Genomic DNA, 19,644 nt, shown 5'->3' on the forward strand with positions numbered 1-19,644 from the left:
CACACACACACACAGAGACAGACAGACAGACAGACACACACACACACACACACACACACAGACAGGCAGACAGAAAGACAGACAGACAGAGACTGACAGACAGACAGACAGACAGACACACACACACACACACACACACACACACACACACACACACAGAGACAGACAGAAAGACAGACAGACAGAGACTGACACACAGACAGACAGACAGACAGACAGACAGAGACTGACAGACAGACAGACAGACAGACACACACACACACACACACACACAGAGACAGACAGACACACACACACACACACACACAGACAGGCAGACAGACAGACAGAGACAGAGACAGACAGACATACAGACAGAGACTGACAGACAGATAGACACACACACAGAGACAGACAGACAGACACACACACACACACACACAGACAGACAGGCAGACAGAGACAGACAGAGACAGACAGATAGACAGATAGACAGAGAGACAGACAGATATACAGATATACAGATACAGACACAGACAGACAGACAGACACACACACAGACAGAGAGAAACAGACAGACAGATACAGACAGAAAGATTGATCGATTTTGAAATGCTGGAAACAGACACTATTAAAAATGTTAAAAATGATGTAAAAGTCATGAACATTTACTTGGTAGACATTTTTTTCTGCTCAGCTCAATATAGAGACTTTCTTTTGGAGTGTAACATTCATAAAATTATTTTTAAAGTCCTTATCCATAATGACTAGAAAAGTCAGGAAGCACAGTATAATGCCGTGCCACATACAGTATGAGGAAACTCAGAGCACGATCCCAGAAATGCATCCTTCAGGTTATACAGGAACAATAAACCAAAAAATCAGTCCATCAACTCAAGTGCCACAAAAAGGAATTCCATAGATCCATTAAACCTAAACATTTAACCCCATGTTCTTACATCGTTTCTTTAACAATCATTCTCTCACAAGGAATTCTTTACAGCTGAGGAGGGAACATTGCAGAACCCTGTGTTTGAGTTTGTTTATGTGTGTGAGAGCCATCAAATGTGTACATGCCAGTGTGTGTAAACATGTGAGGACATGTAAAGGTAAACTCGTGTTTACGCCGTCTGGGTTGATCACGCTCTGACTGTAGTCTAAACACAGCTCTGTGCTCCTGCCGTTTACATCAGTAATTGTGATGCACTCGTTAATGACTTTCAAATGAAGTTTTCACAAACAACATTCTGAAAAGTCACAGCAAACACAATCAGGCTGATTTTCCAGATTTTGCAAGTTCTCGACTGGTTTTATTGGTCGTTTCCGCTTCACGGGAAATCAAACGGCTGGTTTAACACGTCTTGATGTACCAGAAAAACCACGCTGAAACGTGGAGGACATCAGTTTTAATGCATGAGATCTCTCAAATGTCTAAGTAGATGCTTTTGATAAATCTCCTACTTCTCAGATGTTTATCCTCAGAAAAACTCCTCAGTGATCTCACATGGGTTTCCTCTGGAGTTTCAGATCTCAGCAATATCTCAAACTGTGCTTGGATTTACCAAGATAATGTACAAACCCGATTCCAAAAAAGTTGGGACACTGTAGAAATTGTGAGTAAAAAAGTAATGTAATAATTAACAAATTTCATAAACTTGTATTTTATTCACAATAGAATATAGATAACATATCAAATGTTGAAAGTGAGACATTTTGAAATGTCATGCCAAATATTGGCTCATTTTGGATTTCATAAGAGCTACACATTCCCAAAAACTTTAGGACGGGTAACAATAAGAGGCCGGAACAGTTAAACGTACATTTAAGGAACAGCTGGAGGACCAATTTGCAAATTATTAGGTCAATTGGCAACATGATTGGGTATAAAATAGCCTCTCAGAGTGACAGTGTCTATCAGAAGTCAAGATGGGCAGAGGATCACCAATTCCCCCAATGCTGTGGCGAAAAATAGTGGAGCAATGTCAGAAAGGAGTTTCTCAGAGAAAAACTGCAAAGACTTTGAAGTTATCATCATCTATAGTGCATAATATCATCCAAAGATTCAGATAATCTGGAAAAACCTGTGTGTAAGGGTCAAGGCCTGAAAACCATACTGGATGCCCGTGATTTTCAGCCCTTTGACAGCACTGCATCACATACAGGAATGATACTGTAATAGAAATCACAACAAGGGCTCAGGAATACTTCCAGAAAACATTGTTGGTGAACACAATCCACCGCGCCATTCACCGTTGCCAGCTTAAACTCTATCGGTCAAAAAAGAAGCCATATCTAAACATAATCCAGAAGCGCAGGCGTTTTCTCTGGGCCAAGGCTCATTTAAAATGGACTGTGGCAAAGTGGAAAACTGTTCTGTGGTCAGACGAATCATGTGATCTGGACTAAAGAGGACAAGGACAACCCAAGTTGTTATCAGCGCTCAGTTCAGAAGCCTGCATCTCTGATGGTTGCATGAGTGTGTGTGGCATGGGCAGCTTACACACTCGGAAAGACACCATCAATGCTGGAAGGTAAATCCAAGTTCTAGAACAACATATGCTCCCATCCAGACGTCGTCTCTTTCAGGAAAGACCTTGCATTTTCCAACATGACAATATCAGACCACATACTGCATCAATTACAACATCATGACTGTGTAGAAGAAGGATCCAGGTACTGAAACAGCCAGATCTTTCACCCATAGAAAACATTTGGTGCATCATAAAGAGGAAGATGAGACAAAGATGACCTAAGACAGTTGAGCAACTAGAAGCCTGAATTAGACAAGAATGGGACAACAATCCTATTCCTAAACTTGAGTAACTTGTCTCCTCAGTCCCCAGACGTTTGCAGACAGTTATAAAAAGAAAAGGAGATGCCACACAGTGGTAAACATGGCCTTGTAACAACTTTTTTGAGATGTGCTGATGCCATGAAATTTAAAATCAACGTATTTTTCCCTTAAAATTATACATTTTCTCAGTTTAAACATTTGATATGTCATCTATGTTGTGTTCTGAATAAAATATTGAAATGTGAAACTTCCAAATCATTGCATTCTGTTTTTATTCACAATTTGTACAGCGTCCCAACATTTCTGGAATCGGGTTTGTAGATAGATAGATAGAATTTAGAGCAGAAAAATTTGAATATTTTATTTAGAATAGAAAAATATTTTATAACCAAAAATAATTTTTAAATATTTAATGTATTTTATTTCATTTTACAAATTATTCAATACTTCATTCTTATTATTAATACTATTTGAATATATACATATATAATATGTAATATCACAGGTCTGATCAAAAACATTTCTCTGTTATATTAATAAAAAATAAAAATAAATAAATAGCATATATCATATATCAACATGTATCCCAGGAATTATTTTTATATATATATTTTTTATATATTTTATATATTTTATATTAACTAATTCACTGGAAAAATAACTAAACAAACTAACAGTAAAAAATTTTTTTTTACTTTTCAGTAATATATATATATATTTTTGTTTTACATAAAACATCTGTAGATATATATATATATATATATATATATATATATATATATATATATATATATATATATATATATATATATATATATATACATATAATATAAATCAAGTTTGGATTTTCTTTTCTATACATAAAAATTACTACATTTAAGGGATAATAGTCTAAAACAAGGACAGACAGATAAAGAACAAATAATCAATAGGAAAATATTAATAAAGACATTCAGTCAAATCAAACATGTCTTGATTTGCAACGATTTCTATTGTAAAAAAAGTGCTATACAAATACAAATAAATAAATAAATAAAAATACCCTTAAGTAAAGCTGTTCATGTTTTAAGGATGAGATATTTTTACTTATTATTTAAAACAAAATTGAAGTCAAGTAAGTTCCAAAAGAGCGAAAACACAAGGCTGTTCAATATTCGTGAAGGCCATACCTACTTTTTTTAAGCTCATTGAAAAGCCATTTCCAGCCCCTCTGGAGGCGTCAAAGCCAAACTCAGGCGCTGTTATTCTTCAGACATTTTTCAGTGGGGCGGCAGACAGCGAGATAACACGGGATGTCACGACTGCTCATCCATCTTCATGAGCACTGCAGCGCTCAGAGAGCCAAGTGTCACACACACAGAGCGAGGGACGAGACACCGCTTGGTGCCATGTGTGTCTTTGTCGAGGGGTATAAATCAATGTCGGCCCATACAAAACTCTGACACATTAACCACAACTTACTCACCGAGCTGCCAGTCAGACAACACACCTCAACACACTCACCACAGGGGAAGAGCAATGTCTCCATGCTAATGACGGCGCCAGAAGAGAGTGAGATTTATAGCTGTTCAGACGTGCTAATATTCATCATGTTTCACTGATTGAGAGATTATCACGGCATCATACCTTCAAATATCTCAAAGGTATATATTAACGACTTGTGAGACTTATTTAGACACACATCCAAATAAATATATTAAAATTATACATAATTATATATAAAACTGTGTAAAAAAATAAATATAATTATATATATATATATATAATTATATATATAATTATTATACATACACATACACACACACACACATATATATATATATATATATATATATATATATATATATATATATATATATATATATATATATATATATATATATATATATTACAATTAAATATAGTTTTATATAAAATATATATTATATATTATAATTATGTATTTGCTTTCATATTCTACTGCTTCTTCTATGTATTATTATTATTACATGGTTTTTATTTATTTATAAAATATAAAAAACTATTTGGAAATATATAAATAAATGAAAATATATATATTTGAAATATAATAATAATAATAATAATAATAATAATAATATTTTTTTTTTTAAGAATTATGATTATGAGATTAAGAATGATGATGTCTTCATAATCTTTATAGTATATATTTACATAATGTACAATGATTTATATGATATAACATTATTATAATTAATAAATATAATTGCAAATATATAAATAATAGAATTATATAAATACATATATTTATAAATATGAATAAATATTACCTTATATATTGAGAGAATATCATCATGAGGTTTATCTCAGAGGAACATTTTATCAAACATAATAAATAAATAAATAGCACTAAATCATTTATATAATATAATATAATATAATATAATATAATATAATATAATATAATATAATATAATATAATATAATATAATATAATATAATATAATATAATATAATATAATATAATATAATATATATTTGAAGATATCATCAAGTCATGAATTCTTTCAGTATTTCAGTGAGTGAACGTGGCGTTAAACGAGAGACACTACGCTTGTTTCAGCATCTTGTGTTTAATGCTCCAGCGAGAGGGGCGTATGATCCAGATGTGTGCGGGTCACTCAGTTCACCCACCTGTTACCCTCAGGCGTCAATCGACCAAAAACCACCATCGCCTTGTCACGACAAGTCTCTCTCCCGCTCCCTATCAATCTCATTTTGCTTCCTCTGCAGTCAAAACATCAGAGCGGCACTCGAGATCGCATCTCCACACTTACAGCTTCACCAAACTCAAGTACAAACTCATATCACGCTTTTTTAGAAATGAAACAAGCCGTTTGTGCTGCTGTCACTTTAAGACCTATTTATAAATGTCTGTTTGAATGGGAAAGTAACACAGGCTGTCTAGTCCAGTTGGGAACTGCTTCATCCTTCAATAACAGCTGAAATGTGTCACTCAGACTGGTCCAGATCAGACTGAAATGATAACAATATGCTTAATGGCTGTCATATGTTATTGTGCCTTTGGTTGTGTATGTACACGGAGATTGAGAATCATCACAAGAGCTCGAATGAAGAGGAAGCACACACCCACCTAGTAACGGCACCGTGATTCAGTAACAACAACAACAACAACAATGACAACACACACACACACACACACACACACACACAATTAGTGCCTTTCTGTGCTCATGGCCATATTTTTAACACATTAATTTCCTACTGATTAAAAACAAACCTTTCATGCTCACCCAGCTATTATATGAATAAAATAATTAATAAAACAATTAATATAAATAATACATTTTATTACACATTATTAATAGTGCTGCCAACCGATTAATCACAATTAATCCAAAATAAGTTTTTGTTTACATTATATATGTATGTGTACTGTGTTTATTTATTAAGTATACATAAATACACACACATACAGTATATATTCTGAAAATATTTTCAAGTATTTACATTTATATAAGATATTCTTATATTTTATATTATATATAAATATATTTAATATATAAAAAAAATTTGTTTTTCTTAAATGTACACATGCATGTGTATTATGTGAACAAAAACTTTTATTTTAAATGCAAAATAATCCAAAATATTAATTAATATTTAAATGAATTGCAATTAATCATTTGACAGCTCTAATATATATATATATATATATATATATATATATATATATATATATATATATATATATATATATATATATATTATAATATATATAATATATATAATATTAATTTGATAACTTTATTCACTATAAAGCCCTGTTTAAATATGAGGATGAAACATATAAAATAGATCACACCAGATACGCATTCGCTGGAAAAGACACCCAAGCTCCAGAGCGCCTGCAGAGATTCATTTGACAGATTTGCATCACATTATCACTAAAAATCCTCAAATCTCAGTCACAGTCTGGCTTCATCTACAAACACAACAGACCGAGGGGAAACATGCGTGTCCTCTTGTCTGAGCAGATCACAACTACATGATTACACTTCCAGCCAGAGGAGAAAGAGTTAACTCAGGCTTACTGTTTATGAAATGTGAGATCGCTTGGTCAGTAGAATGAGTGAACAGGAACTAATGGTTAGAGAATGTCAGATTCTGGAGACAAATGCAGTCTAAAAAGTCTCTGTTGTACCTTATCTTCCAGTCGGATGAGTCGGGCTCCCATTGTATAATATTCCTTATCCACACCTTTCTCTGAAAACAACATAAAGAGAAATAATAAGACAGTCGGAAGTAATCCTTTTCTGTATATAACAGCCAAAAGCTGTGTTTATTAAACCGCCCTGCTCATATAAAAAGCTTCTTTAATTTTCTTACATTTTCCATCACAATTGGCTTTTTCAATCTGTTTTCCAGCCTTATATTTAAACAGGCAGTTCTTGCTACTGTAACTAGCTTGTGCTTGACAGCTTGTAAACTCATCTTATAGTTTTTTAAAACATGTAATAATGCTCACTTTTTAATCACGCAGTTTGGGAGGGATTTGTCATTTTTTTATATTATTTATTTGGCTCATAATTATTCTTTTTTTGTGTATGTTTGATATAAAATGGGAACATTATCTGTACGTTAAATTCAAGATCTGCATTTAGTCATTTTTATAGTAAAATATGTTTAGGTGGGAGATTTCTGGCATTCTGGCATCACTTTTAAAATGAAAACAACATTATATTACCACCACAACCAGTAGATGGTCATACATTTTCCAAAATTTTCAGCGAATGGTGTCTAGTTTGTGTCTCTTTTCACTTCGGTCTATTCAAGTTGTAATACTGGAGGCTGCACATTAATGAGATGGATGTGATGTCTGTATTTGCATATATGTGTTCTATTAGCCAATCAGAGGCCATTTAACTTGTAAATGACTTCTGATTGGCTAACATCTGTTTAGAATGTTTAAAGTTTCCATATATGGAATTATTATTGTCACATGTTAATGAGATGCATGCAATGTTAGAATTAGAATGATTTCTGCACTTGCATGTGTTTCCATGTTTGCAGTTTAGTTTCAATTAACAATCTGGGTTTGACTATTAGTATATAAGTATATAAGTATATAAAAGCAAGTATATCATGGAAGCATTACGACTTTGAGCTTTATTCTTTGTGCTTTTCTTCATGCATCTTGAATGTGTGTTGGATGTGGGAACATTTAAAAACTAAATTTTTCTTTACCTGGCAGGAACATTCCCGGTTTTCCCAACGTGTGATCCAACCTGCGAGAGGAAAAACAGCAGGAAACTGTGAAATACACAGCGATTGTTTGGAAATCCCGCCTACGCCGCTGGTGTTGTGGGAAGGAACGGGAATAAACTCTGCGGTGACGTCACACGGAGTCTCACCTTCTCTGGAGCTCTTTGATGCGGACCGTCATGTTCAGGTGGCCCTGCGAATACTGCTCGATCACGTCCCGCACGTCGTACGGTTTCCTCGCTTGCTGCGGGACAGAGACGGCATCCATGAGAGCCATTGTCATCACAGCTCCCTCGGGCCTTCAACTTCCACGCTTTGTTATTATAGCTCAATTTAACTCGATAACAACAGCAGCAAAGGCATGCAACTTGCCTCAGTTTTGACGGAAAATTGACAGTTTTTACTTGAGCATATTTATTCATTTCGGTTTAGATCACTGTTTTAAAAATTGCTTTTGTTTCTTTTTTTGTAAGTCGTTTTGGATTAAAGCCTCTGCTAAATGCATAAGTGTGACCATGGAGCACAAAAGCAGTCTCTTAAGTCTCTGGGGTTTATTTGTAGCAATAGCCAAAAAAAAAAACATTGTATGGGTAAAAATTTGCGATTTTTCTTTTATGCCAAAAATCATTAGGATATTAAGTAAAGATCATGTTCCATGAAGATATTTAGTAAATGTCCTACTGTAAATATATAAAAACGTAATTTTTGATCAGTAGTATGCATTGCTAAGAACTTAATTTGGACAACTTTAAAGATGATTTTCTCTATATTTAGATTTTTTTTGCTCCCTCAGATTCCAGATTTTCAAATCGTTGTATCTCAGACAAATATTGTCCTCCTAACAAACCAGACATCGATGGAGAGATGATTTATTCAGCTTTCAGATGATGCATGAATCTCAATTTTTAAAAATGACAATTTTTAAAAAAGACTGGTTTTGTGGTCCAGGGTCACTTATGTTAATGTAATAATAAATAGTTTTAGTAGCTTCCTGACTAATTGGGTTGTTCACAAGAACAACATTTTTGTGTAAATTATCATTCAAAAAAACTATTCTTATTCAAAGCGATTATTTTGTTTTATGAACGTTCAAACAAACTCAATCTGCTCGTGTTTCATGAATCAAGCTTATCGGAAGTATGAAAACTTAATTTTTATTAATATGCACTAAAATATGAAGAGTTTCATATATGTGTTTGTGGTGTGGTGAAAATAATATAATAAGAAAATCGGGTAATAGGAATAGTAAAATAATTCAATTAAAATTGAAAAATGTAAAACACACGAAATGAAATATAAAAATGCAAATAATAATAATAATTATTATTATTATTATATTTAAAAATGTAATATAGTTACATACATTTTTATGTAGAGAAGAATAAATTATATCAATAAAATGTTCAATAATAATAAATTACCTAAATGTTTGTGTTTGTATTTGTATTTGTATAATATACATATACACACACACACACACAAACACACACATTTTTCATATATATATATATATATATATATATATATATATATATATATATGATCTCTTGATTCTGACATACAAAATAAAAGTACCTGAAATTTCCGTCGAGCCACAAAGTACTGCATCCTTCTGATGACCTTGATGGCAGATCTGTGTGCGTGGGAAAGTCTGCGGAGAACAAAATAAACAAACACATAGCGTCACAAAACACAGAGCAGGCCTGCTGTAAATGTGTGTGTGTGTGTGTGTGTGAGTACGTGGCAGTAAAAACTGGTGACAATAACAACAGACACACAGCACAACACACACACACAAACACACACACACGGACACACTCTCTCTCTCTCTCTCTCTAAAGGAGGGCACATGTTTTTTTTTGTTTTTTTGTTGGCTCAAACACCCTGTTATTTCCAGTGTTACTCTGTCTTGCCAAAGTTTCTGTGCAGAAATCCATGCAGCAGGAGTCATGTTCACTGTGGACAGGCCCTAGTGGAAAAACAAAGCTCATTTCTGCCACTCAAGACTAGATAAAAACCTTGACCTTGTGCAGACAAGCATCTCAAAAACACGTCTGGAGTCGAATCAGCTCAGCTAAAGAACGCGTCTGGCCTGTTATCAGTGACCCCGACGATGACCTTTGACATCAAAGCCCTGGTAAATCCACAACACAGTCGTACGAGAGCGTCTTAAAGGAACAGCTCATCCATAGAGAGAAATCCTGACGTTATTAACTCACACATTTATCTCGTTCCAGACCAGAGTTTTGTTTTCATCTTATAAGCATCTATGTTTGGGATTTACACATAAAAGAAAGTCAAACGGGTTTGGGCTGAGGAAATGATGACAGCGTTTATTTTGGGGTGTACTGTCTCTTTAAGGGTGTGTGTTAAGTGATTCTGAGTGTGGCGTGTGCGTGTAGGTCATGGTCACTTAAATTGCTTTCCATGCCAGCACACATACTTCAGACAGAGAACTGACTTCTCTACAGGACAACCACACATGGCGCTCACGAGTGGAGAAAACATCCAAAAGAGGGTGTCACTTCCTCCAGTTAACAACCAAACAAAGACATGCGTCACAAACACGTCATGAGATGTCATTCCAAACCCATCCCACTTCTGTAATGGGACTTATACCTGCATACGATGTGCACATGTACTGTAGCCCTACTGTATATAGTAGGAAAACAGGAAGAGTAAAACAATCACAAATAAATTAAAATTCACAATAGTATGTCTCATAAATATTATAAATGGCTCATTATGAAATATATTGTATATATTATCACACCTATAATTCGATTACATATATAAAAAGTGTGTCACTTCCTCCCGATGAATGAATAAATATATTTATTTATATATTTGTTTATAAAGCTGTACATAATACAAAAATGGAAATGTTAAAGATTACATAGCAGTTTATGATAAACATTATAAATAGCTAAATATATATATAATGTATATAGATTTTTTATCAGGAGGAAGTCACACACACATACTGTATATATATATATATATTTATATATATATATATATATATATATATATATATATATATATATATATATATATATATATATATATATATATATATATATATATATGTTAATATTGATAGTGTTACTTCCTCCTGATAAATACATTTATTAAATATAACAAATCTTTAATAAATTTGTAATATAAATAAGATATAGATAAATAAATAAACAATAATAATACTCATTACTATGTGTGTTTATACATGTATACATATATATATATATATATATATATATATATATATATATATATATATATATATATATATATATATATATATATATATATATATATGTGTGTGTGTGTGTGTGTGTGTGTGTGTAATAGGAATAATATGAATGAAAAATAATTTTACATAAATTACTGTTGTCTTTTTATATATATATATATATATATATATATATATATATATATATATATATACACACACACACACACACATACAGATATACATATAGAATAGATGTAAAAAAAATAGTATTATTATTATTATTTTTGTATTTTTTTTTATATATATAGAATTAGATTTGTTTGTTGACTTGAATGGACTTGGGCCCGTCACACACACACTGTAGCATCTGTAAAGCCGTTCCCCGAGTGTCGTGTTGATTCCTCTCAGCTTGAGTCTGTCGTGATAAAGCTCTCTTTGCTGTCACTGATCTACAAAACACAAATCACTTCCCTCTGCCGCGGCCTCCGGCGCTCCATCCCTGTCCGCAAACACAGACGATGTCTTAATTAGAGGAGGGGACAGCCGGACAAAAGCTCCCAGCAGTCCCAGCGCTGACACACACCGTAAAGCACACAGATCAAAGCCCCTTCAAACGTCAGCCATCCTGCCCTCTCGCAGGAAATGCATGTGAACAATATGCAAACATCCATGCATGAGTGTGTGTGTGAGTGTGTGTGTGCGTCTCAGATCCCAACATGATTGGGAAAGAAAACACATGTCCTCAAAACATGAAACACATGCTGTTTAATCACAAAACTGCCTCCTCACATTATAGCGGTACACAGACACATGCAGGAAAACACACGCCTCGCACATGTTCACATTCAATTCTACACATGCAAAAGATTTCACACGATTACTGAACAACACAACTAACTATTGGCATGCGTCAAGATCACTAGATCAAACCTCAAACTCGTCCTGCTTCCCTAAAGTTTCCAAACCTTTTCCTTTTTCTTTTCTTTTTACCAGTGAATCACTATAACTTTTCTACGACCTCTCATGTTGCTCAAATTAGCATTCTTGGAGCTAAAAGAGTAAAAACTGACATTAGTTTTCATTCCTTATATAAAATCAACTGTAAGTTGTTTTGGGTAAAAGTGTCTGCCAAATGCAGAACCAATTCTTAGAAAAGAAGTGACTCACACAAACAATTCACTCTCAGATCACATATAACTATGGGTTTCCAACAGGTTTTATTCTACGTGACAGTGAAAAAGAGCCTCTGAAATATTTTCAATGTATATTTTCCAATGTATATGTATATGTAAGATGCATATTCATTAACAAAAAATAAATAGATAAATAAAAAATAAAATTTCCATGCATCTATTGGTATTGAACTTTTTTTTGACCCAAAAGAATTTATCCCTGAATAGTAATTCTAAAAAAAAAATAAAAAAAAAATACAATTGTATAAAATTGCATAAAAAATATAACAAACAACAAGCAACAATTTACCAACTTACTGTACTTAACTCAGGGTCGCTGTAGTTAGTAAAAAAATAAAAATCTATAAATAAAATGTAAAACTTTCAGCTGGTTGCCAAGGCAAAATTTCTAGTTTTAACTCATTTTCACTTGATGTGTTTCTTTTAAATATTAGTAAAAAACTTAAATTATCTAAATGATCAAAAAAAAAAAAAAAAAAACGAGAACAACTAAAACTGAAATAAAAATAATAATAAAAACTATATAGACATATATATATAAATATATATAAACTAATAAAAATGACAAAAACTGCACTCAATATCCTGTTAATCTTGAGTACCTATAGAGTAGTAATGCATCCTTCATAACTCCAAAAAGTCTTTAGTTTTATTATATTTATAAGAGAAAGATAGTCTGTACCGATTTTTCCCGGAAAAACACGACCGACTGGAGGCGTGACGTGTGGGCGGAGCTAAAGAATCACGAGCACCAGTAGGCTTTTGCGTTGAGAGCGTTTGGAAGCTGTGATATCACCTTGAGGATAAAAACATCATCCAAAACAAACCATGGCTAACAGTCAGATTCAGCCGTTTATTTATGATCCAGAATCAGATCAAGAGGCTGAAATTTAACAAGAGCAGCATCAGCAACGACGTCTCTATGTGGTATGTACTGAAACTGTATATATTTGCTTAGCGGTTTTGGAAAATGATATGTTATGTCGTCTTTTTTATTTATTTATTTATTTTTTTTTTAAGCTGTACATGTGGAAAGTGCAGTTTGATGACAACATCACATGTTGTTTACTTGATGTGCTTACGCGCCGATAGCTAAGTTAACAACACAGAGATATTTGAAGCAGTTTTAATCACCGCATGTGGTTCCAACACACGATCGTGACCCTTTTTCGTTGGGACTGCATTATCCTTAAGAAATAAACGATGTGCAAATCCGTCGTCAAACTGGGCCTTGTTTGTAAAACAAGCATCTTCGAAATGCAGGGAACAAACACAAACACTTGCACAACTCCGTTGATGCTCTGTAAAAATAAACTCCATCCACTGGTCCCTTAATGCTGTTTCTCTTTAGGTAATCTGTGCAGGGTTGTCTTTCCCTGGCAACCAAAAACACACTCCTTTTGTGACATTTCGTGACGCTCTCGCTCTGATCAGTGAAGTCTGTTGTGCTCTCATTGCTCTGCTATACGGGAGCGTGCGCTCTTCCGGCAGAAGTGCCTCAGGACCCATATAAGGAAATTCTGCTCCATCTAACGTCACACAGAGCCATACTCGAAAAAAACTTGTGACAAACCGGAAGGAGTATTTTTGGAACAGAAATACTCCTTCAAACGTACAACTTAATTTTTGAAACTTTGTCCATGTTTAGCATGGGAATCCAACTCTTTAACAGTGTAAAAAATTCTTATTTATTTTGAAATAAATTAAGGATGCATTAATTAATAGTGAAAGTGAAGACATTTATAATATTACAAATGATTTCTATTTTAAATAAATGTTGTTCTTTTGAACTTCCTATGCATCACAGAACCCTGAAAAATAAAATGCATCACAGTTTTATCAAAAATATGAAGCAGCACAACTTTTTTCAATATCGATAATAATCTTGAGCAGCAAATCAGCATATTAGAATGATTTCTGAAGATTATGTGACACTGAAGAAGACTTCTGGATGAATGATGCTGAAAATACAGCTTTAATCACTGAAATAAATAACATTTTAAAATATATCCAAATAGTAAATGTTTATTTCGAATTGTAATAATATTTCACAATATTACTGCTTTTTACTGTATTTATGACCCAATAAATGCAGTCTTGCTGAGCATAAGTTTTAGTTACAGCTCCACCGCAGTGACTGTATGGCAGGAACATGTATACACTCACAAGCTTTATTTATCTCACTGCATTAGTTTGGATCTGTCTCCAGAAATGAGATAAAAGCAAAAAAGATGTTCCGGAGGGCTGCTGGATCATTAATGAATTACCGGTCAAGAGCGGTGATTTCTAGCAAGTGTCCGTTCTCTCTGACAGGAAGAGGAAGTGGCTGTCGCCCCGTGAGGCATAAATAATCACGCAATCAGCAAGAAAGCATTTCAAAGACAGCCAACGGGGTCTAAACCTCGAAAGCGATTACTGCATTACACACACAGTAACAGAAGCCAAGTTATGCAAGAAGATGCAATCTGACCGGCTGATAGTCGATATAAACTGTGACTATATGATCCAGCTCGGATGACAGTCAGTTATTAAGAATGAAACGCTGGCCCAGTTCACACAGAAGGAGAAAAAAGAAACAAGGGAGAAAGAGTGCAGATAAAGTTACTTCTGGCATACAAAGAAAGGGGTGCAGGTTTCTAATGTTTTGATATGACTGCCGCCTGTTTCGCTGGATTAGACGGGTTCAAGAAAGAGTTGCTATTGTGCCCTATTGAGGGCTTACTTATAATAAAATATGGCACCATTTACCCATTTCATGTTGATGAGTTCTTTCTTTCTTTCGAGAAACAGTAAAGAAGATGTTTATGTATAATGTTGACGCTGCTCTTTTTCAGTCTGTGATAGCATACTGTGAGCAGGAACTGTCAAGGTCAAAAAAACACAAAAAGTATCATATAAAAGTGTAATAAAATAGTTCATGTCATTATTTCTCTATATTCCAGGCCTTCTGATTTCATTTGATAGATTTATGTGAGAAAAAGACCCAAATTAGCTCTCAAACATATATATATATATATATATATATATATATATAATGGACTATTCTGCTATTAATAAGTTATTTAATATAATTTATTTGTAATATATTTGTGTGTGTGTGTGTGTTTATTAATTACTTAAATTATATCTTGTGTGTGTGTATATCGTTTTTATAAAAATAAATAATAAATATAAGTATTTTTTATATATATAAAAAAACATTTTCAATTTTATATAAATAACAACTTCTTAAATGTATAATTAAATATTAATATAATTAATTATTATTATTATTATTATTATTATTATTATTATTATTATTATTATTATTATTATTATTATTATTATTATTATTATTATTACTATATTCAATTTAAAATATATATATCATATGACTCCAGAAAACACGACCCACAAGTTTTCTGAGTTGTTTTCCGGTGTGTTTTTTCCACCCTTCTTGTATTGCTTCTGTACCGTAAACAGTACAGCAAACACTCTTTTACTAAACAAGAAAAAAAACTGGTTTAGAAATAGATGAGGGTAAGTAAACATTCATTTTACATGAGCTATCTCTTTAAACTGTCTTCTGATTCAAGAGATAATAACAGCATCTGAGAGCGGCGTGGGACGAGGGCCGGTGGAGCCCAGTTCAGTCTGCTTTAGCTCTTTGATTCGGCCCCCGCTGTGGCACCTTGACCTCAAACTACAGTCTCTCCATTCAGACCAGCAGATTATAAAACTACTTCCCCCTCTCTAAGAACTTATTCTTTCAAACTAGCCACACTGTGCTACACGGGGGCCTCCTTCTCCTAATTACTTCTTTCTCTTGCGGCCGCAGCTTTTGTTCGGTTAAAGGCCGGTCTCCCCCGACTGACTCCCTGAAGAGAAACCAACCGTGTGTTTCAAGGACAGGCGGTCAGGGATTGCAAGACACCTGAGAACAGTGTGTGTGTGTGTGTGTGCTTGTTACTGGAAGACTGATGTGTTTCCAGTGTGTGTGAGACACGAGGAAAAGCCAGAGGAAACAGAGAGCTGGAGGACGGCCTGGCGCGGATCGCTTTTGGCAATGGGAGAGGAGAACAACGAGGCAAGGAAAGAGAAAGAGAAGCAGAAGTGTTGACAGAGAGCTTCTCCTCCTTCAGAAGGTGAAGGTGTGATGGGCTCTCTCTCTCTCACACACACACACACACACAATGAGAGGAAGAGGAATTCTACATACTAAAACAAATAACTGCATTATTAACTTTGACTAATTGTGCGTGTTTTCCCCCCAATATGTTGAATCTATTAAACAATACTTTCAAAAGGGTATTAACTGTGCCATAAGCCCCACAAAATGACAAAAAAATTGATTTTAGTCTTTTCCGTGTTGGTTTCAGGAGGAGAGGGGCGGAGTCAGCAGGGCTCATTAGCATTTAAAGGAACATGCAGTGAACACATTACTGTTGGCATGTTCATTAACGCACAGCCAAAAACATCTCTCTGGAGGTTTCTTTCTATATATTAGCAATTCTATATTCAAAATCGGGTTATGTGTTTTGAAGAATACAGCTGTGTATAAATGACATACACTAGCATTCAAAAGTTTGGTTTCTGCTCACCATGGGACCATTTATTTGATTAACTAAAAATACAGTAAAAACAGTAAAATTTTGAAATTATATTACAATTTAAAGCAACTGTTTAAAATTTTAATATATTGTAATTTGTAATTTATTCTTGTGATGCACAGATGTATTTTCAGTCTTCAGTGTCACATGATCTACATAAATCATTCTAATATGATGATTTGCTTAAGAAACATTTATTATTATTATTATTATTATTATTATTATTATTATCATTATTATTATTATTATTATTATTAATATTACTATTATTATTATTATTATTATTATCAGTGTTGGAAACAGTTGTGCTGCTTCATATTTTTATCTGGGATACATTTTATTTTTCAAGATTCTTTGATTAAAAGAAAGTAAAAAATTGAAAATGTGATATTTCTATCAATCCTGTTTTTCAAAAATTGTACAGAAAAAAATAAGTTCTAAAAATCAATTTAAAACATTCTGTAATGGAATGTCAGAGTTCCAGAATTAAATTTAGAATAAATAAATACATACATACATATATATATATATATATATATATATATATATATATATATATATATATATATATATATATATATATATATATATATATATATATATATATATTATTATTATTATTATTATTATTATTATTATTAATGTCTCTACTTTCACTTCGGATCAATTTATTGCATCTTTACTGAATAAAATAATGACTTTCTTATAAAATAAATAAGTGCAACACACTGTCACACAATACGATGAAACAAAAGTCATAAAAAAAAACAAAAAACATAATGGGTGGTTGATTTTCCATTTGTCTGAAGTCAATCAAGCTTTTGTACAGAACCTGATGTAATAATATGCAATATTGATGTTTTTAAATAAAATAACTTCTAGATTAAATGTCAGAGTTCCAGAACGAAATGTAGAATTTTTCTACACATAATTCTCAACTTAACCTCGGTGATCTATAATGGATCTCAGGTTCTGGAATGAAGCTGTGGGTTCATCTCTACAGCACGCTTTCCTTCTGAGGCTGTGTTGTTGGGATATTTTAAGCTGATCTGGGCACAGCTGTTCCACAGCCACAAAAGCATTCGCAGGGTAATATTTCTGAAAACTGAGGTCACTGCGTTTACCAGGCCGCGATGATATAGCGTTCAGTAAGAGCTCATGGTTATTATTCACTTATGTTTTGTTTTTACAGATCGGGTGACTGGGCAGAGAGAGTTCACGGCCGAAAGCAGAGAGGGGGAAAAAAAGAGAAAGATGATCTCTGTGTTTTTCACGGGCCACACGAACAGATTTGAGCAAACGGCCTCTTTAGGATCCTCCATGACCCCGCGTGTGTGTGAACGTAAATCCTGCACTTCTTCCAGGCAAAAACAGATAAAGGGTGAGCAGCATCTCTTCTCGTTATCTTGAAATGACGGAGTCTCTCGGACTGATATGAGCTCTCATCGGAGACACAAAACCTGATTCAAACACTGTCCATACACAAAGTGTTTGTGAGAACTCAAAGTCTGTTGGAGTACTGATGGAATGGAATACTAACATACTACATACAGTATATATTTAATGCATTTAAAGTAACACATAAAAAGTAGAGTATAGAGTATATACAGTGTATACACACACACACACACAATTTTTAATCCAGCATCCAATGCACATGAAAAGATTATCTGAGCCTCATAATATATGGAGAGCAAGTGTGTGTGTGTGTGTGTGTGTGTGTGTGTCAGTGAATCAGCGTTATTATAGTTAACTAAAACTAAAATCATAAAAAATAAATTGCTACCTGAAATAAGCTTAAAAATAGAAACAACGTAGAAATAACCACATTTTTTTATACTTTTACTTCAACTAGTTTTCAAGACAAAATTTCTCACTTTATTTTTTTTTTACTTGATGCTCTAAAATAGCTAATAATTAAAACTGAAACAAAAAAAATATTTGTAAAATATAAGTTTTACTGAAATTAAAACCATATATTATAAATATAAAATAAAAACTAATAAAAAATTACACCTTCAATAGTATTTAAAAATACACTAGTGTGAATGGAAATATTTTATAAACAGGTGAAGAAATAAGGGAAAATGCAACAAATATATATACGTATGATATATATATATATATATATATATATATATATATATATATATATATATATATATATATATATATATCACAAATACATAAATATTAAATATATAAATATATAATACTAGTTCAATATATTTTATTTCAACAAGTTGCAAGTCTCATTTTCATTTTACTTGATGTACTAAAATAGCTAAAATGTCAACTTTAATTTTTTTTATAAACACTGTATCATAAATAAACAAGAAAAATACTACATAAATCTAAAACTAACTAAAATGCAAACAATAAAAACAGAAAACATCAAAATACTACACCATAACTGGTGTAAATTGAATATTGTGGAAACAGAATGAAAACTAGATGAAGAAATAAGAGGAAATGCAACATCGGAAGAAAACAAGAGTGTAATTAAATTATAGAGTATGTTCTGTGTTAAATAGTTGATTGAGGGTCAGAAACCAGAAGAGAGAGAGAGAGAGAGAGAGAGAGAGAGAGAGACGCTTTAACAGAGTCATT

At 33.0% G+C, this 19,644-nt stretch overlaps 1 protein-coding gene across 1 annotated transcript in view; it reads right to left on the reverse strand.

Moving 5' to 3' along the window:
* The window catches only part of LOC128013915 (potassium voltage-gated channel subfamily KQT member 1-like), a 46,739-nt gene extending 36,964 nt beyond the window's left edge, over positions 1 to 9,775 (reverse strand). The window contains exons 1-4 of the mRNA XM_052597110.1: positions 9,593 to 9,775; positions 8,167 to 8,261; positions 8,000 to 8,040; positions 6,957 to 7,018 (exon numbers count right to left, since the gene is read on the reverse strand). Coding sequence (XP_052453070.1) covers positions 6,957 to 7,018; positions 8,000 to 8,040; positions 8,167 to 8,261; positions 9,593 to 9,625 — 231 coding nt within the window. The 5' untranslated portion in view covers positions 9,626 to 9,775. The remainder of the gene's footprint in view (positions 1 to 6,956; positions 7,019 to 7,999; positions 8,041 to 8,166; positions 8,262 to 9,592) is intronic.
* Positions 9,776 to 19,644: the final 9,869 nt, after the last annotated feature.

Source organism: Carassius gibelio, chromosome B25, assembly GCF_023724105.1.
Source record: "Carassius gibelio isolate Cgi1373 ecotype wild population from Czech Republic chromosome B25, carGib1.2-hapl.c, whole genome shotgun sequence".
Taxonomy (NCBI): Eukaryota; Metazoa; Chordata; class Actinopteri; order Cypriniformes; family Cyprinidae; genus Carassius; species Carassius gibelio.